The sequence below is a fragment of the Bactrocera dorsalis genome, chromosome 5 (genome assembly GCF_023373825.1).
Source record: "Bactrocera dorsalis isolate Fly_Bdor chromosome 5, ASM2337382v1, whole genome shotgun sequence".
Taxonomy (NCBI): domain Eukaryota; kingdom Metazoa; phylum Arthropoda; class Insecta; order Diptera; family Tephritidae; genus Bactrocera; species Bactrocera dorsalis.
The window spans coordinates 70,845,953-70,872,676 of record NC_064307.1 but is presented as its reverse complement, the minus strand read 5'-3'; the positions used below and the strand labels follow the sequence as shown (position 1 = coordinate 70,872,676).

Sequence of the window (26,724 nt, the reverse complement as noted above, 5' to 3'; positions counted from 1 at the left end):
AGGGCTAAATTGGGTGTAACCGTACATACTCTTGCAACTTGCCAGGATTAAACCAGGGAACTACGTTCAAGTGCATAATGCAAGTAATTTCTTTGGGGAGCAGGGCAAGTTTTCACACAATTGCATCCATTTTAGGCCCAAAGCTGTGACGTAGTTAGAACAGCACGTTCTATCAATTTTAACGTTCGGAATGTTCTGTAATTGATTATCATGGCTTGCCGCCGGCAAGTTTTTTTGATTGGTACAAATTATGCAACGAGGATCGAGAACGCAATGACGACGAACCACGTGCAAGACGGCATCAATATCAACTGAGGTTGAAAAATTAAATAAAATAAAGGAATTGCTGCTTGAGAATCGCCCATTAACAGTAAGAAATTTTACTAGCCTGTTTAAAATATCAAAAGGATCAGCGAAAATCATTTTGGAAGCTCATTTAGGCCTAAGAAAAGTGAAAGCACCTGGGCAAACTCTTTTTAAAAATTTTTAGTTCCCAGCTGCCACTTGATATCTAACTACAACTGACGCAAATGTTAAACTGACCAAAACCATATACAACTCCTCAGTATTGTTACTGGTCAGAGTAAGGCTTCCATTCAGCAAATTCAGAGTAAAATTTAAATTCGAATTTTCCACAGTTTTGTAACGTTTTCTATGCGACTTTCCAGTATTTTCCAACAACACTTTTCCAGGTACTATTCCAGTAGAATTTCCACACAGAATTCCAATGTTATTGCGCAGAAGCAAGGCTTGCTTGTATATAAATATTATACTGAGGATTTTCTTAATGTATACAGCCTATATACATATGATTGTATGGGTAAATGAGCGCAGAGGCTTACAAAAAGAGAGCCGTGGTATAAAATTTCCGAGGAATGCGCATAAATATATTTTCCGAGAGCGCTTTGCATATAGCGACTTTTGCAATATGGAGGATGAGCATGTTCCGTGCTTATGTACTATTTACATAAATAAATTTTATGCAATATATATTATGCGTCGCGCTTTATACATACACAATACTGTTATATGCATGTAGTTTCATGATCCAATTGCAATACCCATCGGTTACATAACAAGCAACGCAAGCAACAGGTACTGTGTGTGATTTTATTCATGTGAAATTCGATTGCTTTAGGAGGCAAATACATATTTGAAATTTTTAGAGAGCTTATAATTTGAAGTAATTTTTACGAGTGTAATTTGTAATTGGTAACTGGCAAAAAGTGGTCGCCCAAAAACCAGCTTGATTAGAAATACGAAAAGACTTTTTCGATTACCCAATATTATAACAATCCCTAGTGCCCTGGAAAGTTGAGTACAGCAAATGAAATCTTCAGGAGTTTTTATGGCTAAAACAATATTTTTCAAGCACAGCTAGTTGGGTTGAAATTAATTTCCGAATCAATATATCATATTTGGGCATTATCAGGAAAGAAAGTTGAGAGCAAGTAACTCTTTATTATAAACTAAATCAACATTTATCGAAAAACAGGTGAAACGGGTAATCCAACATAAATCTGGTGATGGAAATTTTATTTTTATTTTAACAATATCTTCTGGATGACCTGAAGTATATGCTAAGAAAGTCATACCTAATTTACCTAATTAAATGCAGATGCCTTTCGTGTGTACCTGATCAAGCCTTTCGAGCTCATATGGAAACCTTTTTACAAAAACTTAATTCCATAAACGAAGAGCTCATGATCTCTATATTTATACCTGAAACTATTCGAAAAATGCCAAGAAACATTCTTCGAAAACAATGGCAAGGCATAGATTAGAGCTAGAAATCTCTCTTTAGCACCAATGGAAAACCTGAATGAGAACGATAACGAAGACTATATGATCTTTTGATGCTAATATACCAACATTTACTCTAAAATTCCACTTCAAGTGCACTTTTTGCAAGTTTAGTCACTTTTTTGTGCCAAAATCTCACCAAAACTTGCTGTCGTAGATATCTAAAAGCATTTAAACCTCTTAAGAGTCAGGTTAGGTTTAGCTGACTGAGCTGCCACAACATACATTGACCTACAGGTTATTTCTAAAACTAAATGAGGTGAGGGAGTTACTATTAATATGAGCTGAAGTTTACATTTTACAGGACCTGAAATCCTTTTGCGCAGTTTAATTGAGACGTGATATCTACTTCTGTTTCTACATCCAATCCATTGAACAACGAAGCTGACAGACATCAAAGCCGAGTTTAATACAAGATCAAGCTGAAAAGGCATTCCAGCGTCGGATCTGATGCCTATTGACCTGTAATTTCTACATCTACATCATCGTAAAAACGACTCGCATGTGATGGCAGTAAACTGCGAGCTGTGCTTAGGCCAACAATCGTCCCGCAGTCTTTTCGAGATCGTATGATTAGAAAGCATGCGTGGTTTTCTTCGTAGCTTTTGCATTTGTTTTTGGCGTTACTGCAAGCCTTTAAGGCATTCCTTCTCATCTCGATCCGTCTGTCAAAAATTTGAATTGTACATATACAGCCTCTTAAGGTACGAGGTAAATAGAAAAACTCCTGTGATGTTTAGTAAATTTTCGCTAGAAACCGACGGCAGTCCATCATGCTACCCAAAACAACTTTTTAAATTTTAAAAGAGTACACAAATTACCTCACAATCTCTCTAAGATCACCGTCTATTAATAAATTTTTAGTAAATTGAGCTTAACACTTCACTATTGGCTTAACCAAGGCCTTTGATTGTCTTAATGTCAGCTTTGAGCGCAAGTGGTGTAAAATTAATGACAACGCATTATAATAATTAGATCTGCGCAGAGTCAGCTGTAGATAGTAAAATTTGCACCAAATAATAACAAAGCAACTCCTACTAAGTTGTGCCTTAAGAATCCTCTTCAATGCACTCAAATATCTGCGCACACAACCCACTAGCCTCAAACCACTACGCATCTCCTCCCAGCCTACAGAATATTTACACAACTAAGCTGCAGAAAGCACTAGCTATAGGTGTTTTGTTTGTATTAACACTCATCATTATAGATAGACTGCACTGCAGCTGGAAAAATGCTACACTAATACTAACACAAAGTTAGGTTATACCTACACATAGACACACGCCCACCTATGTGTGCGCCTGCAATGCCACTTCACTGAAATATCTTTGCAATGCGAAAACAAATACCTGCAAGCACAAACAATACAAACAAATAAGTCGCAAATAAAGGCGCACAGCAGTGGCAGCAATAACAAAAATAACAGCAACAACAGCAACAACAAGTGGCAGTAGAATAAAGCCGGATTTGTTTAACAGTAAAATCTATTGTTGCAGTCAGCATTTATCCCCGTTGCCTGGACAACGATGAGTTGCACGCAAAAGCAAGCGGCGAGCACTAGCACAAGCCAATAGCTATTAGAAGCAGCAGCAACAACAACAATAACAAACAAAAACAACAAGAAACGACAGCAGCAGCATCACAAGCGCAACCAGCTTTGCCTTAAATGAAGTAATTAATTTACGAAAATATACACACGCACACCCACACACACACTTGCTTCATTGCATTGCTTTCGTATTATTGAATTGTTTTGCAACACTAACAACAACAAGCGTGTGCAAAACAATGCATGCAGTGCTCTTTGGTTAATTGGTAAAGCAGCAGGCGTTGTTGTTGCGCTTGTTAGAAAGAAATATAGAAAAAAATAGCCGTGATAAACAAGGATAAGAGCAACTAGTTGCAGCAACATTAAGTAAAGCCGTTAGTCTTATATGCGTCTTGCATGTTTGCTGCTTCGGGTGATTTTGTTTATTTTCATGCACCTTCAATTGCAGCTTACGTGCTAATAATGCATTTGCATTTTATATACCAATTAATTGAATTGCTGCACATAAAATATTTAAATTAATTGTATAGAGAATCTGGCAGTAGTACTCGTAGTACCTGGTCATAATTACTTTTGTTGTATTTAAATGCATTTTGCTTAACCTTTGGCATATTTCAATGTTATCCGTCTGCAAGCAATAACATTTTACGCCCAGATTTCCACATACTAATACCGTAACTTGGTCTAGAAAAATTGGTTACGTATACGCTCTGACATTTATATATAAGCACCGTTTTCAAATTTTGAACGCTTTAAAGACAAATTAAATCAAAGCGCAGCATATATTCACTGAACAGTTGATTAAATGTGGATTTGGGCCCTCAGTAGGCATCTGTTGCTCTTTCCAAGGAAGCAGAGGCACAACTAATGGACAGCCTACAAACACAGCACTTTTCGGAAGTAAAAGTAAACACTACTATATGAATTGCTTTAACATTCTAAGGCTATACTTATAAGTATTCTAAAAATAATAATTTTAAAGGTATAAACGATCAAAATATATTTTAATTCACCCTGTAAAGCCCGTAAAAAGGCATTTTTCTACTTGATGGAGCATGTATATGGGATGTTAAAAGATTACATGTAACATTTTCTTGAATTAGAGGCCCAAGTAAGAATAACGCCTAAATGTAGGCAACGAATTTTATATTTATTGTTTCAATTATAGTCTACAAAACTTAAAACTTAACTTTGCCACCGATAAAATAACCCATAACAAGGAATATTGAATTAGAAAAATTATTTTTTGCCTAAAGGTAGGCTACAGTTTCGTTTTGATCGCACCATCTAACCCCTTTTTTTGCGATATCGCTATGAAATTTTACATATGTGTTTTTTTTCCCCATGAGACTGCTCATTTGTTGGAAACGCCAATATTGCAACACTACATCACTTAGCTGCCATGCAAACCTTTTACGAGTATCAAAATCGTCTTATTGTTTGGAAAAAGTTTTTATTTGATGGTTTAGTTAATAACTAAGTTGTGAACGTAATGTAATTTATGTTAATTTTTCACATTCTTTTGAAGATCTGTATTACAGACTGATTTGAATTGTTTTGTATAGTATACTCGTATATATTTTTTGACTTTGTTCTACCTTTTTGGCAGCTTAGTGTGTTATTGTTGTTGTTGTAGGGAAATTAGTTCTAATTTAAATAATATTATACTGAAGAGCAGTATCGATTACAATTATTTTTAGTTTCATCAAAATAAGGCACTTAGATATGATAAAACTAAGTTACGTATACGCACCCGTAAGCCAAGATATGATATTTTTGGCTTTAATGTTGATAACGTGGTTCGGAAGAAATAGTCATTTCCTTGTTTTAAGTGGGAATACGAGAAGAACACTTCCACTTTATTCTGAGAAAAAATCGGATTATTTCAAAAGAATTAATTAAAATTTTCACCACAAAACAATTTTTTTTTCCTAAAAATTTAAGTAAATTCCATCTGCTGTATGACTATCATTTAAATTAACATACAAATTTCCACGCTTATTTTCGTTTGGCGCCAACATTTTGATTGCCCTTACATTGTGCAATTAAAAGTATAAGTTATGTATTTCTGACAACAGCCAGCACCTTTAAGCGCTGAGCAGCATCAATTTTAGTTACAGACAACTCATAAGACATTGAAGCAGCTACCACAATAGCAATAACAATAATAATGCTGTAAATAATTATTTGCTGCGTAGACTGGCTGTCTGCTACGCCCGGTCGCCAGAGACTTGAAAGTGTCATTAAAATGAAATGTTGGCAGTTTCATTAAAAAGTCTTGGCAGAATGGAGTTACAACCAGTTACTCACAAATAAACTCACATAACTACTTACAGATATACAGTAAGAATGTGGTGATATTTGCAAGAATTGTAGATGTGTTTCACATTATTTACCTTACAAAAGCGCTGCCTACTTGCAAAGCAAAAAACAATAAGAAAAAACCGACAGTAATTTCCCTTTTACAATTATGTAAGCTTTGGCGCGCTGCGCTTCATATCGTCTAAACAATTGTTGTAGTAATAAAATAGCAAATTGTCTTTTGGCATAATTCAAAGTGACAACCGTGGAGTCGCCACAACCACTTACATTACAGTTATATGCATTATACAGTGCTGCGCTTCCACAAAAGACATGCCAGCGCCTTTGTGCCTTTATGGCATCAAACAAACTGTATTGCAAACCTAACTGCCATGCTATAGCGCAAGCGAGTTACTTGAAGACAGCGGATGTGGCTGTGCAAAATCAAAGTAATAAAATTAGTTTTGAGGAATTTGTCAATCTCTTAATGAAAAATTGCAGGAAACGTAGGAGAAAGCCAACTAGACTTCATAAAATACCTGGCGGAGAGTACTTATTAAATAACCAAGTATGGCATAACACGGCATAATCAGAGTTTTTCATCATTGGTACATACCTGCAATGAAAAGAAGATGAGAGAAAATATTCATATAAGTTTGTTGGCATTCAAGTATTTGTAAATAAGTAGTAATTTTAATTGAAAATATTCTGCTTAAATTTTCAGGAATTTAATTTACTATTTAGATTAAAAATGATTGTAATAAAATTATCTTATTACATTTCTATGTCTACATATTTGCAAACAAAAAGATTGTCATGGATATTTATGCAGTTTGTCAATGGCCCGAAGGTCAGCTTTACTTATTCGAATTCAATACTTTATGATATTGAATATCAAAATCAATTCGCAGCATAAATTTAGGCTGCTTTATGAAACCTCTGATAATTAGCTAAAGTAATAGGCACAAAAGAAATAAAAAATGTATAAAACGATATGAAAGTTCAAAGATACTGAATCTGTATCTCACAATATATCAATAATAAAATCGAAAAAAATGTTGTGGGCTGGGAATGGTTTCAGCATGTTTAGTCAAATTTCACATAACCAGCTAGAGCAAAAGGTACTAAAAAATTAAATATATAAACATGAAAAAGATAAAGCAGTGTGTAACAAACTTTAAAGATATTTTGATAAAAATTGCACAATAAATTAAAAAAAAAAAGATATTTCAAAAAAAATTGCAAGTCGGAGCATGTTTTTAAAATGGAAAAATTTCTTTTATTGAAATGAATATTCACTTAACTTTTATACTAAGATATTGAAAAAGCAATATTTGGCAAAATAACTAAAAATTAGGGATTGCGCCTAAATGTAGGCAACAAATTTTATATTTTTTTAATTAATATTAGCACTTAAAACCTAAATAATAAAGTAGTAAATTTTCCCATAACAATATTGCTTTTATAGAAAACGTTTTTGTCGCCTTAAGATAGACTACAGTTTTCCTATATTCGCGAACTAGTCTCTCGGATTTTGAAATATCGCTCTAACTATAGCATATAGTTGCCGTACAAACTGAACGGCCTACTTCCTCAACTTCAATTCGTTGTAAGAACAACCTTTTCATTTGAAGAGATATCTTGTAGCAGCTCGGCAAGGGTTATTGCCTAAGGTAATCGCGCTATCACCGAAGAAATAGTTCAGTTTGAATCAGTATATCATATAGCTGCCATACAAACTGAACATTCAAAATCAAGTAGTTGTATAAAAAAATGTTTATTTGATGTTTGGCACAAATTATTATGCAAAGCATTACTACAATATATAGAAAAAATTTTCAGATCGGACTACTCTAGCATATAGCAGCCATACAAACTACACGAACCAAATCAAATTCTTGTGTGGAAATTTTGTTATCTTGCACCAAAGAAACGAAATACTACTTCAAGTGTGCCGAACACACCTAACTGTTATTTAATTTAACCACACTACTTGCGATAACTTTCAATAATAATTCAATTAAACCAAACATAACCAAAACATACAACGGTATGTAATGTTGCGCATACGCCACGTTGACTGCCGCCCCACCATTATGAAATCTTTTGGTGTTTTCACATAACATTTTGCAGCGTGATTTTTCACAAATATGCGTGCATAAGTGCTTACACCTGAATAAGTTTCATATATGCAGCCATTGATGATATCAGCAAAATGCAAATATGTTGAAATTCTTTGCAAGTAACTGCAGTAATGGTAGTAGCTGAGCATAAATGAAGAATTTTGTGCAATTTATATTGGAATTTAATTGTGCACTATCATGTTATGAACGCATATTGTAAATATTGTAATATATGCGTGTACAGAAATATTACTAACGCATGACTGCCGACTCAAGTGTGCTGCTTGTTGAATGGGTGGCAGCTATACTATACATAGTATTACACATGTATGTACGTAATATATGGAATTTATGGAAATATTGCTAATATGTGAAAGAATTACAATTCACAGCAAATGCAGGCAATGATATAAAGTTTTTAATGTGAAAATTTTTGAAAGCGTATTTACTTAGAAGCGAAGAAGAAGTATACATTTTAACTTGAATGGACTATGCCACTTCCATTTTTTCAAACTGCTTACTGATTTAAAATTGTATGAAAATTGGTTTTATTTTTGTTAATATTGAATTTTTTTGTTAAAATTTAATCCTCTATACACATTTTCATATGAATTAGCATTTCTCTAACAATAGCAATATACGAAATTGTAGTGAAGAGCATATTTCAAAGCTATATTCAATAATCTTTATTTGCGCCTACTAAATTTTCTTGCTATTATAGACAACAGGCTACTTTGCTTAAAATTCAGGCTTATCTAGTCATCTGCATGGTATGCACGCGTCGCTCCGTTGCATTACTTGCTGTTTAAGCAAGCTGTAATCGGCTTATGAACTTTTGCTATTAGCACTAATAGTTGTGGAGCAACATTGCATTGTAATGCGAATAACAACAAGCATATTACAACTTAAAGCAACAACAATTCGGACGAAAAATATGAGTTAATACTAAGAAACCTAGAAATAGTGGAACGCTTGTGATGCGTAGCTTTTCATTACGATTTGCGTCTGGTGTAAACAATCAAGATTTATTCTGCTCTTATGTTGGCTTTGAAGTGTTTAGTTTCCTAGCTGCAAATAATCGAAAACTAACTGGGTGTAATATTGAAAAATTTCTGAAGTGGCTATGATAATACAAGATTTGTACAAAAAGTAGCGCGTATCTGCTTATAATAAGGTAATCGTGAAGAACAAATGCGAAATTATCAAACATTTGCTTGCTTTGTTCTTAGAATGCCAAAATTTTAAAATTTTAATAGCATAATTTCAGGTGCCTCATGCAGAAAAACGAATATTTTCAATTATTGCATAGCACACTTGCAGGCGTCTCCATGCTCTGAAATTTTAAATTTTAATAGCATACTTCTGGATGCATTATACATTACTAATGCTTTTAAGTCCGGCGTGAAGAAAAATGCGAAAATAAGCAACCATTTGTCTGTTTTCATCTTTATATTCCAAAATTTTAAATTTTAATAGCACACCAACAGGCGCATTTTTTCGAAAATTTAAGCTATTTTCACTTTCTACTAATTTTTTAATACACAAAATAAATCGAAAAATTAAAATATAAGTACAGCCAAATAATACGTCTAAAAGTATGCAATGAAATGTAAATTTTACTATTTTTTAGGGATTTCTTGACATGTGGCTTATATGTTATTTGTTTTATAATTTTAGAAGAAGTGCAATTTTTATACTTACTATAATAATGGGCTTAAAAGAGTGCAATGAATGTGTCTATTTTCCATATAATTTCTTGAAAATCTATATAACCACTGACTATCTGAACTGCCATGGCGTATGAGTAACATGTGGAGTCAAGGGCCCAATACTGCACAGTTCTTTTTGCTTAAGTATATAGTTTATCAAACCACTCCATTCTTTAAGCACATTAACAGTATCATTTTTGAACAAATCTTCGCCAATTGCAATAAAATAGAAAAATTTTTTGGCAAAGCTGCAAGTTGTAGGCCATATGTTTAAGAGCGGACCTTATTACTATACCCTGAACTCAGTTTTTGAGATATCAATCTGAAATTTCCACATGTCCTTTTATACTCAAGAAGCTGCTCATTTGTCAGAATCGACGATATCGGACCGCTATAGCAAGCAGCTGTGTTATAAACTAAACGATCGAAAACAAGAACTTGTATGGGAAACTTTTTTATTTGAGGAGATATACTCATTAAATTTGGCATGGCTTATTACTACATACAATGGGATAATATTCCCAGAAATTGTTCAGATCAGACCACTACAGCATATAGCTGGCATACAAGTAGACCAATCAAAACCAAGATCTTTAATTTTTTTATGTTTTTAAGCTGTAAAAAATGCACCTGCGAAAGGTATTTTAGCTTCAAAGCAGCCGAAGTTAACGTTTTTCCCTCTCTTAGTCCAAAAAACACCACTCGATGTTATATCTCTTTTAAAAGAAATGCTATGAGTTTTGTGAGAAATCACGCATATCTGAAAACTATTAACTCGCGTATATAATATTTTGAAGCCTGTGGCGTAAGTGAACAAGTATCAAGTAACAAATTATCACATACCACTCACACATTTGGTTGCACAGTCAATGAAGCGTATAAATCGCAGAGCATATATGCAAAAATAAGGCAAAATATAAGCAAGCTGACATCAACGCCGCACACGTTTTTTTAAGCAAGCAACAACAAAGCGGACAGACAGTGGTAGCAAAGCAGCACGAAAACTACCAGCTATCTACTACTACAACTACCAAGTTCAAAAATTATGAAAACGCAACAATGAAGGCCGCAGAATGTGAAGGGGGGTGAGTAGATAGGGCGCATAAGCTTTGGCACACCTCGCGCGCGTTACTAAGCTGCCGCGCACTACAAAATCGGCAAAATGGAAAATCGCAAAATCGAAAAATCACAAGTGCAAGCAAGGCACTCGAAGCTCAAGCGTTTGCGCGCAAAATTCCTACTTAATTGGCTGAATCCGATCAGGGAGCTGCTGTGTTTCCGTTTCGTTTTTTTTGCTTCAAAACCAAACGGCAAACAACAACAGTATGCAGTGCGGTGCGGCGCTTGAGCACGTGAGGCAAGTAGGTGCGGGAGCGCGCAACACACTTTAAGTGCCAGCTATTTTGCTGTTCGAACTGAAAGTGAAGTGCGCACTTTTGTCTGTCATTAAGGCAACGGCAATTTTATAGAAGCTACTGCAATGCTGTTGTTGTAATGATTTGTTGTTGTAGCTATTGATTTAATACAGTGCGTAATGTAATGCCGAAAGTGAAGTGGCCATCATGCAGCTTGCACTGAGTGCGAGCATTTGCGAGTTGAAGCTTAGCAGACGCTTACTCGTCGGCTATGAGTGCACGAACGAGTGGCTTATGGAGTGCCGTTATACACGCACTGTAGTGCAATGCATGCAGCGGCAAGCATGCGTACACAAATGTGCGCACGCATATGTGAAATATAAGCGCCGTAAGCTTTACAGGCTGCTGAGTTTGTACTGCCAATGCCAATGCAACGGGTATAAAAGGAATTTACAGTTCAATAGTTAAGCAAGTTTGGAGAAACTAAAAAAAGTAAGAAGGTTCGTAAATAATTCTTACAAAAACTGACGAGGCTCTTATGCTACAAGCACACAAATAAATGTATATACTTGAACCTTTAGCCTTGTAAGCTGGTGGCTATGCTTTCCAAGTGAGTTGCGCATTCATTCGCTGCATTTGTTTCTTAACACGGCTTTATTAATCATTAATTTAGAGCGAATGCATGCTTTTTACAAATATATTTGCTGTACAATTAAGTGCCAAGTTGCTGCGTGATTAAGCGCTTATATCTGAATCGCTACATAACAATACTAAGGACTATCGGCTGTGCTCATTATCAGCAATTATATTTCGACGTTACTTTTTCATATATTTTGTGTTACTCATACGCCAAGGCGTTTATTATGAAGATACTAAGCTGGATTATTGAATTCCAGTCGTTCGAAAAAAATGCACGAAACGCTCGGAACTGATAAAATGATTAAAATTTTTGTTAAGTTTTTGCCGTATATATATTTTAGATAACTTTCGGAGTAACTCCTAAACCCCCCGAAAAACTCCGAATTCCTCCTCTAAAGCACCGAAAAAATGCAAATTCATTTAATTGACCTTCGGAGTAATTCCGAAACATTTTTACATACTCCGAATTATTTCTGAAAAGCGTCGTCGCTATCTAAGTACATGCAAATAAGTTTAGAAAGTTAGAAAATGTAATTTTGAGGTTTCTGCTACTCAGAAGTATACATAACTGTAGCAGTTATTACTATACCTTAAGCAAAATACAATGTTAAGGATAATTAAAGAATTTTTATAAACTTAGGAGTAAATCCGATAAACTCAAAATTAAAATTTTCGTATCTTACATTTACCGCGCTAATAGCAGCTATTTAGGCTACTAAAAAAAAGTTCAAACTTGTGAGTCTATCTAGCTATCGAAACATCCCCCCTGTGAGTAGGAAAATTAATCATTGTATTAAGTTTTTGCCTTTCAGATTTATTTTTCGGCATTTATGAAGATTAGTTGTTCAATAATGACCAAAATTATATGAATAGTTTTACAATTTTTTTAAATCAAAGAAACCTGTAAGTTATCTGCTTTACTTTGCAATCGTATACTTTGATTACAAGTAATAATATAACAAAAAAATGCGTGATTGGATTATTTAGTTAAGTTACACGAAAAAAACATTTTCAAATACAATTAAACTACGCGGACTCTGCCGGTAAAGAAATCCGAACTCTTGACTTTGACAGCAATCAATTTCTTAATAGTAAATTGCAATTACCAATAATTGGTTCGGAGAAAATAGGTGGCAAGTGCAAGCAAATACTCACTGCCACATTTAATTTCAGTTGAGATGCTTTCGCAGTTAAATATACATATGTATGTATAAATCTGTAATATAGTTTGTAATCTAAGGATATCTTTTGAACTCCTTTGCTCAGTATCCAACCCATACCTCAGTTCTGAAAGGCATACTAAATAGATTAACCGCAAATAATATTTGCTGATACTTGTATTTTGGACACTCACTGCTTAGAAAGTATTGGAAATAAGTTTCGGAAATCTGTATGTAACTCAGAATATAAGTGGCAAAGACGGTGAAGCAAGAAACTTGTCCAACGTGGCATTTAAATATGTATTCCGAAAATTCGGGATTCAATTGAAACCAAAAATACTTAGAACCAAAGAAATTTTAATTGACACAAATAAGTATTTACTCCTAATAACTGCAAAAATCATAACTCCGAAAATTCGGAGTCTAGTTTAAGACAAAAAATGCTTTATTCGGAGATAAGTGAGTTGCCGCATATAAATATTTATTACCAAAAATTTCGAATAGTTATTTGTATGAAAATTATTACTCCGAAATATTCGAAGTTACGCATTTTCAAAGAAAATGATGAATTACTCTAAGATGTTCATATTAACTAACTTAGATATTTTTAGATATAAATATTATATGAATGTATGTATGCATATATTCAAAAAGTTCACCTCAATCAAAGAAAATTATGAATTAACACGACATGATCTTATCTTAGACGAAAAACATTTTTAGATATAAATACTATGTAGATTCAAAACAATTTATTATCTTATTTGATTTTCTTAATCCTACCTAAACCGCACTGCTATAAAGCAGGAGAGCACTCAAATTAAGTTTTTATTTGAAAACTAAGGCGAAGCAAATTCCACGACAAAGATTAGTGGAAATGGAAATTTTTCGTCAAAAATATGCATTTAATGCTGCGCAGCAACTAATAGTTTTGGCTTTTATTATTGTCACGCTAGTTTTTGGTTGTTGTTGTTCTACCGCTGCTGCTGTTTATAATGCGCTGACATTTAATCAAGTTTGCTGCCACAACCGTCTCCGCCACAACGCCCACAACTGCCAAGCAATGCTTTCGCTTGTGCAACATGGCATTCAGCGCCTTTTCTTCGAATACTATTTCCTGCGCTTGCGGTTGATGGCAACAACACTGCGCTTAATGCGTAGCCAAAATGCCGCAAATATTTCAGCGTGACAGCGAAAATGCGTTGCACCACACCAACTACGGTGGGCGCGAGGGTAAGGCGACGCTTAAGCGCATTAAATGCAGCAAACACCCGCTGCCACATGCCAAGCAACACACAGCGTGGCAAGTCATTGTCGCGAGTTAATGTAATTTCAGCACTTATTTACCGCTGACATCTTTTTCGGCAGCAGCAATGAAAATGCAAAATTTTTGTTATTCCACGGAATAAGTTATTTGCTTGTTGTTGTTGTTGCAGTTCTGATTTTATGCAGTATGACAGTGTATGCCTGAAATTCATCGAGTGGAAGACGCTAAGGCGTAAAGCAAGCTGCTCACTGCCGAAGATTTGTGAATACTAGGCTAGCAGCCGTCACTCAGCCAGCAGGGCGTATGAGTGACTTGCTGTACGCCGCAACACCTACCATCACCACTACTACTACTACGGCTGCTGCTGCTGCTCCTGATGATGATTTCATGGCTGAACGCTGTGCATAACAAATGACAAAGCGACAGCGTCAACTATTAACCACACACCTTGCTGCTGACAAACAGCCAAACAAATGCAACAGCAATAGCAACAAACATGGTTGGTGACATTGAGAAAAACCACTAAGCGCAAACGCTGCGGGTAATGCTGACAAAGAGCAGCAGCAGCAGCAGCAGCAATAGTAATCGCAGCAGCAGCCTTGAGATTTGATGACATTTGTCAAAATGTTGACAACGCAGCAAAAGCAGCAACGGCAACAGTCAGGGTAAAATTAGAAAAATTACATGCACACACAGACACACAAACATAGACGTGGAAATACATGCATATTTCTATGGAAAACTTCTTCAGCGTTTCCCTGACCAAATGCAAGCAATGCCATCATGACTTTTATTGTTGCTGCTGTTTTTGTAGTAAAATCGCAAAATATTTGCGGTTTATTTAAATGTAAAAATTTGCAAAGCTTTTTATGTCGTAGAGTTGTCGTGTTTGTTGCAGCTGTTTTTGCTACAGTTGCTACTCTCATTTGCTGCAGCTGCAGTTGAAGTGTAGAAATGTTGCGGCAACGCTGCAGGGTATTTCGAAGATTTTACATTTTTGCATTGGATTTTTTTTTTTTAATTTGGCAACTGCAGCCACATGCAAATGACTGAGCGGTGGTGGGTTGATAAGAAAGCTGGTGTGGTGGGGGGAGGCAATGAAAAATAGTGAAAATACAGTTTCATTTTAATAATTTATAATATAGCTTAGGTGAGAAAGGGTGTGCTGATTGACTTTTTGTGTTGCAAGTGACTTTGCTTCGAAAAGCTATAATTACAGTTAAAAAAAAGTAACTTAGAAAGTTCAAAGCGAAAATATTCATACGATGTGCTTGTCACTACTAAAAAATTAAAAACGTTAAAACGTGATAAAATAATTAGACTTTTTACGATACAGAAGAGAAGCAACAACCTAAATTCTGATTTCTGTGTATTAGATGACTTTCAGAGTTACTCCGAAAAAATCCGAAAAACTCCGAATCATGCCCAAAAACAATGAATCAATCCAAAAACATACAAGTAAGTTCAAAAGGTTAGATAATGTAATTTTGAGGTAATTCTTGCTCCGAAGTGTACGTAACTGCGAGTGAAAATAGTACGCCCTTTCAAAATACTATGCTATGCTTAATTTATGTGTTTTAGTGTTTAGTAAGAGTAACTCCGAAAAGCTCCGAATTACTCCTAAAGTAAATATTTCAACACAGAAGCTTCTAAGATCGATATTAAGAATTACCGCATTTACCAAGTGTTTTATAACCACAAATAAAGTACAGATTTCGTTAGAAGAACATGCGTTCAACTGAAAATATTTCGAAAGTAACATATGTCCATATGTACTTAGCATACAACAGTTCCTAACGACTGTAAATATCATTAAAATATATATAAATGTACTCTTTCATTTATAGTTTTCGTCTCTAACATATCACATCGCTTCTTTCTGAGTTATTGTTTACTCATACGCACTGTAGGTTTGCTTCTAATATTTTCTATCAGGTGTCATAAGTACAGCAATATAAATTGCTTGCTTGAAGGGTTAAAGACTTAGTCGTAACTTATGTGTATTTACTGACCAAATAAGCAGCTGTTTAGCTATGCAAGGCTTTCCTTACACGCACAATAAAGAAAACCTTGTTTGCACTTTCTAATAAGAGCGTTAACTAACCATTAACTAGGCTTATAATTTGTTTACCTTACTTTGTGGGTGCACAACACAGGAAAAACGCTTATAAAAGCCACTACCACCACTCAGCACTGACAGTAAGTGCACTCTAGCGCCAGCTCCAGTTCTCGGTTTGTGTTTAAATATATATATACAAATAAACAAAAAAAATAATTAAATATGTCACTGCTATCACCTGCAGTCAACCACTGGACTGCGCTACTCAATATCATAAGTAAATTTGCATTTTTTAAATCTATACCTTTTTTATATTCATTATTAATAAAATTCCGCTTACTCCCACACTAGTACAAACATATTTTATTGACTCGCATGCCACCTGTATCCTGTGGCATCACGATTTCCCATTTGAATTGCAAACACCAGCCAATGGCGAATTCATACAGTACATAAATATTTGGCCTGACAATTTGTCGCAATCCTTGCAGCAGGACATTTACAATTTTACAGCTTTTGCCGAAACACAACTGGCCCACGGCATGCAGCCCGATGCGTTGGTGCAGAAATTGACTATAGCCATCAGAGAATCCCACTGTGAGGTGAGTTCGAGTAATCAGTCAGACTGCGGTGGCGGCGGCCAAAGTTGCTGAAGGAGTGAGTGTTGCGAGAAAATTAAAATAAGTGGTAGATAAGCGCGTAGGATAGCTGCGAAATCAGTTTCATTTTGTATTTTAATTTAATTACGCATGAATTTTAATTACCACTTTTATGACCCGCCTTTCGCTCTCGCCTGCCGTGAACTTCGTAGACTTTCGTGGCCTTTCAGGAGGACATATTGAGCTTTGCGCGCAGCTTTTACAATGCCAGCAGAATATCAGTTTGGCGTTCGTTGCGTAATAAATTTCTATTTGCGTACCGTAAAGACCTGCAACAGGATACGACAGCATACTTCGATGATTCTCTTTTCATAGGTAAAGTACATACGGCATATATAAATTTACTAGCGCTACTCGTTGCACATTTATCAAAGTTGGCAGTTAAATATACATATATCGCTTGTAGGTAGCTCTGTGTCCGTGTACTTTACTGGCACTTGAATTTAATTACAGATCAACCAAATGTTTTAATAGTCGAAGCCGAGTGCGGCAATTGCTCGACGTTTGCATTGAAAACTAATAAATTCATTGGACCGCTAGCTGAGCATCCGGAGCAACTGTATGTATTGGATCGTTATAATGGTGTGGATGGCAAATTTGAGTTGGGCGTTGATTTGTATATGGACAAGGTTCAAAACCTGCAGGGACGCGAAGTGACAGTTGGAATTTTCGATTATCGGCCGTTTACAGTGATTGATTATGTAAGTCAATTCGATTATGTAAAATATTGAGCTTTTTATAAAAGAATGTTCGAAAAAGTGACAATTCACGGCAAAGTTTATTTTCGAAAAAACTTCGAAACATTTCCAAATTACTGTTTGAATGAAATTGTGCAAGAAAACTCGCACTAAGAGACTAAAACGTACTTCGAAAAACTCCGAATTACTTCTCAAAAACCAGAAGAAGTATACTTTTTCTCACATAAAGTTGGTGGAAATATTTTCATCAATTATGAGAATACATTTTTAATTCCGAATTACTCCGAAAAAGCTCAAAAATACTCCGAAAGTATTATTTCAATAAAATTGTGAAAGAAACTGCTCGTTGGAACTAAAACTTATTTCGAGGAACTCCTAAAAACTCAGAAACACTCTGAAGAAAAACACACTTTGTAAAAAAATATTACTAAATAGCTCTCGACTTCATAACTCTCAACATTCGAATAATTTTCTTTATTTTGAAAAACTGCGAATAACTCCGAAAAAATTTAGAGCCAATCCGAAATGATTATTTACTAAAATTATGCAAAAATTTCGTCTTAAAACATAATAAATTACTTTGAAGTTTTTTCTATCATTTCTAAAACTCGGAAAACTCCGAAAAAGATACTAGAAAAAAGCTTTGTGCGAAAATAACATTTAATAGGTACTCGATTTCATAGAATAATTTGGAATAACTTTTAATTGGTCCTAAAGCTTACTTCTTTGAACTTGTGAAAAAATATAACGAACTCCGAATTATTCCGAAACATTCCTAACCATTCCGAAAACAAACAAATTTACTAAAAAATAAATACTTGTGATATACGTCTATATTAATTTTCAAGCACATTAACTTACTCTTAAAGTCTCTAAGCTTTCCGAAAATAAATCTTAAGATTTGTACTCACTTTATTTCAAAAGATTTGTGAGAAGTAGTTATTACACATTTGGGAGACGTGAGGTATAGCAACTTTACATCTCTTTCTAGGAGCGTCAGCCACAGATCAAAGACCACTCTCCGGAAAATCTTCGCGGCATGGCACATATTGATGGCACTGAAGTGCGCATGTTGCTCGCACTTTGTGAAGTGGTTAACTGTACAGTAAATACCGATACATGTAAGTATATACATATGTGTGTTTTTGCAAGCTCAAACTGTGCCTGATCTTCTTTTTTTACATACCAAATAAAAGCCGAAGATGATTGGGGCACATCTTATGCAAATCTGACGGCGGATGGTATTTTCGGTTTGGTAACCTCCAGAAAATCCCACTACGCTGTTGGTGCTTTATATTTTTGGTAAATTTAGTACTTTCATCGCTGCGTTTTTATTCATATTTCTTATAATTATTTTTGATTAGGCCCGATGATTACCGCTATTTGGATATGTCCTTATTTATTGGCCGTTCGGGCGTTACTTGCCTAGTACCATCGCCACATCGACTCACAAGCTGGTTACTACCGCTTCGCCCCTTTCAACTCACCCTCTGGCTGGGAGTATTTGCCTGTCTGGGCGTTGAAGCGCTTGCACTCTTTTTCACACGCCATCTAGCGCCATCGGATACTGAACCACAATATGGTTTAATGGAGAGTTTTCAATTTGGTTACATTACGACACTGAAGCTATTCGTATCGCAGGGTTCGGATTATGTGGTGAATTCACATACGGTACGCATGGTGCTCTTCGCTTGCTACATGATGGACACGATTGTGACGAGTGTCTATGGCGGTGGTCTTTCGGCGATATTGACGTTGCCGACGTAAGCCTCAGACTAAGTTATATTTTTGATCCTTAGATCAAATAATTTTTTATTTTTTTGTAAATAATGCTTAGCTTGGAGGAAGCCTCGGACTCTGTGGAGCGTTTATACAGGCATGGCATACCATGGACCGCAACGTCGCCTGATTGGGTAATTTCACTGAAAGGCGCCGATGATGACGTGAGTTGCTTCAAAATAAGAATTCTAGTCGATTTTTGGTTTTATGTTTAACTTTACTGTTACTTGCAGCCGATGGTGGAAAAACTTTTGCAAAAATATCATGTATACACATACGAGCAACTAACGGAATTCGCGAAGACCGAGAATATGGGCTTCATTTTGGAGCGATTGGCATTCGGTATGTTGTAAAGAAAAAGGCGTAAATTACCAATAAATAGCACACTCTTTCAATTAAATCAGGCGTAGAAAAGGTTTTATGTTCAGCTCTTGCTAGTGAAGGTATCATATCACATCACATGATTTGCCCATGATATCATGATATGATTTTATAGCATCACAAATATTTTTGATATCGACAATATTTAACTTCATATAGAAAACAAGCATGTTTTGATATCAGATCATGCCACCATCATATAAACTATTTTCTATGTGACTTAATATCACATCGGTTAAACGTTTCATATAATTTCCTGACAGCATTCGCAACTAATACTTAACAGCATTTTACGTTTATTTGATTACAATTTAAATCAAATTTCGTATAATTTAAAAAATAATATAAAAATATCACATGACTTTTTTATCCACATCACATGATCAAATGATTTTTTTTATTATACGTTTTCAACTTAGGCATCAAAAATAAAAAATTTATTCATCATATGTGATATAAAAACTTCACATGGCTTTTTTTATTTTTTTATATATAAATTATTTGCTTTTGTAAAATTTGGTATTTATGGGACTTTTTATAAATATCGCATCACATGATATACAAATATCGCAGGACATTTTTCAAAATAATGTGTTTTTGTAACTTAATTCAAAATTGACATTATTTTATAAAATATTATTACATCATATGATACAAAAATATCACATGGCATTTCTTTATATCTTTGAATTTTTGTCAGAATTCTCTTATAAGAAATTGATATTTACACCTCTTATGATACAAAAATACCACATGATATAAAAATATCACATGACATTTTTTATATCTATAACATTTACTCTTAGCTGGATAGAATAGTCGTATGAAACTTTTAATATCTTTTTTGTTTCATTTGGGCATCGCCATCATACTTCATATGATGTCTACCTGTACGTTCCGATTTCACACTTCATTATTGTGATTACATCTTTACTATTTCTGTTTATGTCACATTTATATGACATTTATATAATTTCAATTTGAGAGAATTAATTGCACCCCTACACATATCACAACATCATATCACCTTCGAAAAATAAAAAATCAACAGTTGCAGTTGCAATAAGCCAAATTTAATTTCCCACTTGTATTTCATTTTCATTTCCCCAGGTCATTTTGGCAACGTTGACTTTCTCACAGATGAATCTTTTAAGCGCCTCAAGTTAATGATTGACGATATTTATTTTCAATATTGCTTTGCCTTCGTACCACGCCTATGGGCCTTGCTGCCCAAATTGAATGATGTGATTATGCGAGTGCACTCAACCGGCTTGGATATATTCTGGGAGTGGGAAGTTGCCGCCACCTACATGGATGGGCAGCAGCAGGAAGAGATACAGGCATCTATGTATATGGATTTCGATGTGGGTCCAGTTAAATTGGATATGGGAAACTTCATAGGTTTGGTATTGCCTCTGATAATTGGCTTTGTATTCAGTATCTTCGCTTTTATTGGCGAATTGATCTACTATAAGTATACGCAGAAGAAAGCACAAGCGGTGATAAATGTAAACTGAGTTGCATGTGTGAAGCAAAGAATGTAGAAAAAAATATAGAAAAGAAGATTGAAGAAGTGTAAAATTAATAGCAAGTAAATTCAAAAAGTTTTTCACGCTCTAATTTCTGCTTTCGAAGTATTTAATAGCTGTTTCTTAGTCAGCTTCATATGACGCTTAGCATTACTTTAAGTTTTCGGAAGGTTTGTTGTATGTTTTTGATGATTTCGATTTTTGTCTTTATAAAAAGTAATCTCTAAAGAGTAAAAGATAACATTTCGTTGGTTATTTCTACATACTTTGAATTCTCAAGTAGTTTATGACTTTTTTGCTTTAAAGCTTAGTCAAACAATTTTTAATAAATATGCAAATATAATAAGTTTCAGCTAAAGAAATAAATTTCCGGTTTGTATGCACTCCAAATCATCAACTTTACTACACCCATCTTTTCATAATATGATATATGGTTGATATGGTATATCGGCATCGAACTAATGAAGAGTGAAATTAATCCAGCCAGATACACAAGAAGATCTCCTTCATCTGCATATGTTCTCACATATTCATATAAAATTCATACAAACATATATGTCAACAAACGTAGTTCAACTTGTGTATCCGCTTAAGTCTTGCGTTCACAAACAACAAAAATAAGGACAAAAACAAGCGGATATTTCTTCAAGAAGAGCTAATTAGTTGAGGAATTTTGGTCGTCAATAGAAACCCACCACAGCGCGCGCACGCGGCAGGCAATCAAGCAGACGGAACGCTGTGCGCACATCATAAGCAAATTTCTAAGCAACAGCGCCACTAGGCTGGCATGCCAGATACTTCAGCGCTTAATATGTATGCTCTTCAGCACCCGCTCAGCCGCCGCGCAACTGTGGTTAATATTTTACTTCCCCACCTAATCAATATAAACAAGTTATGCGAAAGCGGTTGTGGAGGCGAACAAAAATATGAATGCACATTAGAGCAACTCCTGTACACTACGATAAAGCGCTGATAAATTTTCACTGAAGCGCACATGGTTATGTAGGCTTACGCCATGGTTGTGTGTACAACACGCTGCTAGAACATAGAGGCGAATACCGCGGCGAAAGTACTTTGAGTTGCTGTGGTGGCAACAAATCGAAAACTTCAGCTATTTCGCGCGCAGCTTTGTGGAGCGTTCAAGCGCAAATGCACCCGAAAACTTTGATGCATTTTTTCATTTGTGTGCCTTAGTGAGTGCAGCGTGGAGTTTAGCAAATGAATGATGTTTTCGTGCTTATTTCTAATAATTTTTTGGGAGAAAAAGTTGCCTAGTACTTTTGGTAAACACTATTATTATTGAAACATAATATGGCAGAGATGTGACAGATGATCACGTTTCAAGTGGTTTATATTAAAGGCCTTGTGTTGGCTATGATAGTTCATTATTTCAATAGACATGCTCAGCATACTACGAGTACTTTTGAGTCACCTTATAGTTTCACAAATCAATACGTGGGTCTGTAATGGCACATCACAACTCCAAAGACCATAAATAGCTGCTATACTCGTAAGTAGGTGAGAAGGACAACAACAGTATCATGTATATTAGAATCTGAGGATGTGTTGCCTGCTCAACCAGTTCATAAAACTTTTAAGAGCTAAATTTTTGTTTCCTAAAGAAGTTTTTGATAAACTCAATGAAAATTTTGTATGACAAAGCAGCTTTTACACGGAAAATATTTTACAATATTCACCAATAATAAAAAAAATAAAATAGTTGAGTGAAAAAAAATTATTTTCTAATATTTTATTTTTACCGAAATATGCCAAGTTTCTTCGCCATGGGTTAATTCCCATTATTCAAACTACATAAAGCGAACTATTATCTTGTTTGACGACTTCCTGAGCTCTCTTCAGTATGTCTCTACTTTTAGTTTACTACAGTTTTGTTAAAAATAAGCGCTCATTCCTACCAGCTTAGCAATGAACAATATTTGCCAGAGTGGCTCGTAATATTGCCAAAATAAATGCCGAAATGTCAAATATTTAATTGAAGAATTGTGAAATGAAATTCAAGCAGTAATTTTTACTTAATTTTTGTCAAATACTTTCAATATTAATAAAAAAAATTTACAACTAAAGCAGCAAACGTATATACCTAAACATACAGACTCAAAAGTATTTGTAATCTTCGCTCACACACACAAACAGCTTGAACAACTTCCGTGGCAGCACAACAAGTATGCTCGAGAAATAAAGTAAAACATCTGAAATAAATAAGAAATTCCAACTAATTGAGTAGGATTTCGCTAAAGGAATTTCATAAAATGCACAACAACAAAAGCAACAAAGCCAAACAAAATAACAAATATTTACAACGGAAGCAATTGTAGGTACAAATAGCTGGCAAGCACAGTTGGCAACAATGAAAAAATATTGACGAATGCCAGCACAGCAACGATGGCTTAGAGAAATATGATCAGGTGGGCTTGGGAGCATATATAAAAGAATATTTATTTGTAAATATGAATGTTGGTGTATATGTGCGGGTATGTAGCTTTTGAATGGCTAATAAAAAATAAAATGAAGACAGAGAGAATGAGAGTTGGATAAATTTTATTGCATAAAATTTTAACTGATTGACAAAATTGAAATTGTAATTAAATTTTGGTTTAACTCTGCTTAGAGAAAACTCTCAACAATTTTTTTCTTAACCCTTGTTGAAATAAAGGTCATATGTACCCACTTGAAGTAACCATGGGTTAAGCAAGTTGAAACAGCTCTGGCTCAGAAGAATTTTCGAATAAATAAGATTTATTTCAGCTTTCGAAAATTATAAAAATATCTGCAAATTAATTGAAAAATATCTTTTTAAATTAATTAATTCTGGATTTAATATCCTTACTAACCATTTTTGTTAAATGAAAATTTTTTGGCTTTCGGAAATTATAAAAATTTGCTAATTAATTTTTTTAAGTATTTTTATTTAAAAAAAATTGATTAATTAACTTTTAAACTTTATTTTGAAAATACATTTTTTTTAATTAATTTATTTTGAATTTAATATGCGTATTAATTATATTTCATTAAATGTTATTTATTAAATTATTTTTGTTTTCGAAATTTTTTGTAATTAATTAATTAATTCTGAATTTAATAATCTCATTAACTTTTCCTTAATTTTAATTAATTCGTTCTTTTCTAATTTCTTAAATTTTTTATATTTTCTTAAACTTCTACGTTAGCCTCAAGGCACCTCTTGCTGCCGGCCAATAATAAAACTGCTTTTATGTTATTACTTTTTGCTGCAACAACAACAATACTCAAGGTCTTGTGAATGGTTACCTGGCAACTAAGTACAAGTGTGAGGAAATATGAAGTAAAATAAAATAGAAATAGTCACAACGTTATATAATAAAGGCATTGCAAGAAAAATGTTAACTAGAGTTCCAATATAAACAAAGGCAGCTATCTGGTCGAGGCAGTAAAATAATACTTCTAGATAAATACCGCAACACTGGCAATAATAAAAGCAATGGAATTCAATTAGTAGAATTATATAATTGAATATTGACTATATCAAGATATTGCTGATATGTTTGTTCAAAATAAATAAAAAATATCTTAAGGCGCAATACCGATCTTATATAAATCTAATATAGGAAACGCCTAAAAGTATGTGTAGTTGAAATTAGTGCTATAAAAGAATTGGTGTTCCACAGTAAATCATAGCAGCACGAGTATTAAGCCTATAAGTAATATATATTGGTGCAAAATTTAGGTATTATTGAAGATACGCCTAAAAGTATGTGTCGTTTTTTTGAAATCTGCTGAAAAACCTTTGGTTTTCTCAATAACTCCGTGGTAAAATGACACCCCGAGGTTCGAGTCTATAAGAAACAAATATTTCTAGTACAATTCCTATATAATCGATGCTACGCCTAAAAGTATGTGTCGCTGATATCATTGAAAATTGATAAAATAGCTTCGTATTTGTCAACAAATTGTTAGTAATCTAGCAATGAGTAACACGATTGTAGGTATAAAATAATTCACCGAGTGTAACGCGCCTAAAAGTATATTTTAAGGCACGCATAAAAGTATGTGTTGCTGAAATCATTGAAAATTCATAAAACGCCTTCATATTACTCAACAAATCGTTAATAAACTAACAGTAAGTTTCAAATTTATAAATACAAAATGCTTCATAGAGTGTAAGGCGCCTAAAAGTATACATTAGACATTTAATTTTGAAACACGAATCTCTATTAGGCTCAAAATCAGCATATTTACCCACCGTTTGCGTATTTTTGCGAAACTTTTGGTGTTCTCATGACGAAAGTTTATCAAAAAGCGAAAATGATTGAAAATTTTCAGCTTATATTTATTACTAAATTTCAAAAAATTAATTATATTCTAGACTAGATACAGCAGCTCGATAAAAAATGTCTCACTAATAAGTCGGTCCAACGTCTGACACTATCGTAAGAGCAGCTAACATTTTTATTGGCTTTGTATTAGTAAAAATCAACGAGATTTGAAGACTGAAAACCCTAGGAAGAACATGAAAACCCTTGGGAAGACATGAAAATAATAATTTTTTGCCAAATCTATACTATAAGTGTGATTTAGTACTACTTCAATTTCTTATACACATGTGCCACAAATATTACTTAATTATCAACCATCTACTTTCCACCTACACGCTTTTGCTGATCTTCCCCTTTTTCCTATTTTTCTACCTGCTGTGTGCAACAAAAAATTATTATTGGCTTCTAGTTTTTGCTGAACTCTTACTTTCACGTTTGTTGTTTTCATTTTCGCAACCAACCTTGCCAGCGCACAACCGCATACACCGCCCCCGCCTTACAGTGCGCGCACTCACTGGCTTTTGCTCTGCCACACAGCTGCGCCACAGCCACCAGCAATCATTCAAGCCAGCTGAACTTTTGCCTCGAACGTCGTGCGGCAACCACAGCAACAACACTTTTTCACATTTATTGCGCCATTGTGTTTGTTGTTATTGCTGCTTTTGTTGTCATACTTTGTAATCGCTATTTTTTTCTTCTTTTTTGTGTTGTGTTGTGTGATTTTTTTTTTTTCGTTCGTTCGTTCGTTGAATAAAACTCAATCACAAATTATAAGGTATTATTGCCATGGCAAACTGTTGCGTTGCTAAGCAATCGCTTTCATCATCGTCATCAACAGCAATATACTCGTAAATAGAAGCAGTAGTAGCAATCAACAACTTCTCGCCAAACAGTAATAACAAAAAACACACGAAGCCAAATTGTATGAATTTTCAGTGTAGTGGTGGTGTTGGCATAACGACTTTTTATCAAGTACATATAGTGTAGCTCTGTGTATATGTATGTTTTTATGAAAACACATACATACACAGTAGTTTACTCACTCAAAGTACAGACAATTGGTCATGGTTAGCGAAAATATTCAGATACAATTCAGATGGCATAAAAGTTTATGTATTTTCTAATAGATATGTATATGTTAATTTCTATAGGCTCTAATAAAAATTTATGTATACGCATTAGGTCTGGTAAAAAACCGAATATTTTCTTTTTTCGCTTGGTACTATCAAAAATAAAACTTTCTCATTCGAAGTGATATCTCTACAAGATTTGGCATGAATTAATTAAGACATCGCTACAATTGTTAAGAATTGGATTACCATAGCATATAGCTACCATAAAAACTGAACAATTAAAATTGAGTTCGGAGCTGACCAACACGAAAATACTACGAAAAGATG

General features: G+C 34.4%; 2 protein-coding genes across 12 annotated transcripts in view; one reads left to right on the top strand and one right to left on the bottom strand.

Annotated features, from left to right (window-relative positions):
* Window positions 1-26,724, bottom strand: part of LOC105229482 (CUGBP Elav-like family member 4) — an 823,207-nt gene that overhangs the window by 573,157 nt on the left and 223,326 nt on the right. The window lies entirely within an intron of this gene.
* On the top strand, window positions 16,085-21,036 carry LOC105227219 (uncharacterized). Its single transcript, XM_049458188.1, has 10 exons — window positions 16,085-16,242; window positions 16,317-16,567; window positions 16,777-16,939; window positions 17,078-17,325; window positions 18,314-18,443; window positions 18,519-18,624; window positions 18,687-19,085; window positions 19,160-19,265; window positions 19,335-19,443; window positions 20,593-21,036. The coding sequence occupies exons 1-10, from the start codon at window positions 16,188-16,190 to the stop codon at window positions 20,997-20,999; spliced, it is 1,974 nt and encodes a 657-aa protein (XP_049314145.1). The 5' UTR covers window positions 16,085-16,187; the 3' UTR covers window positions 21,000-21,036.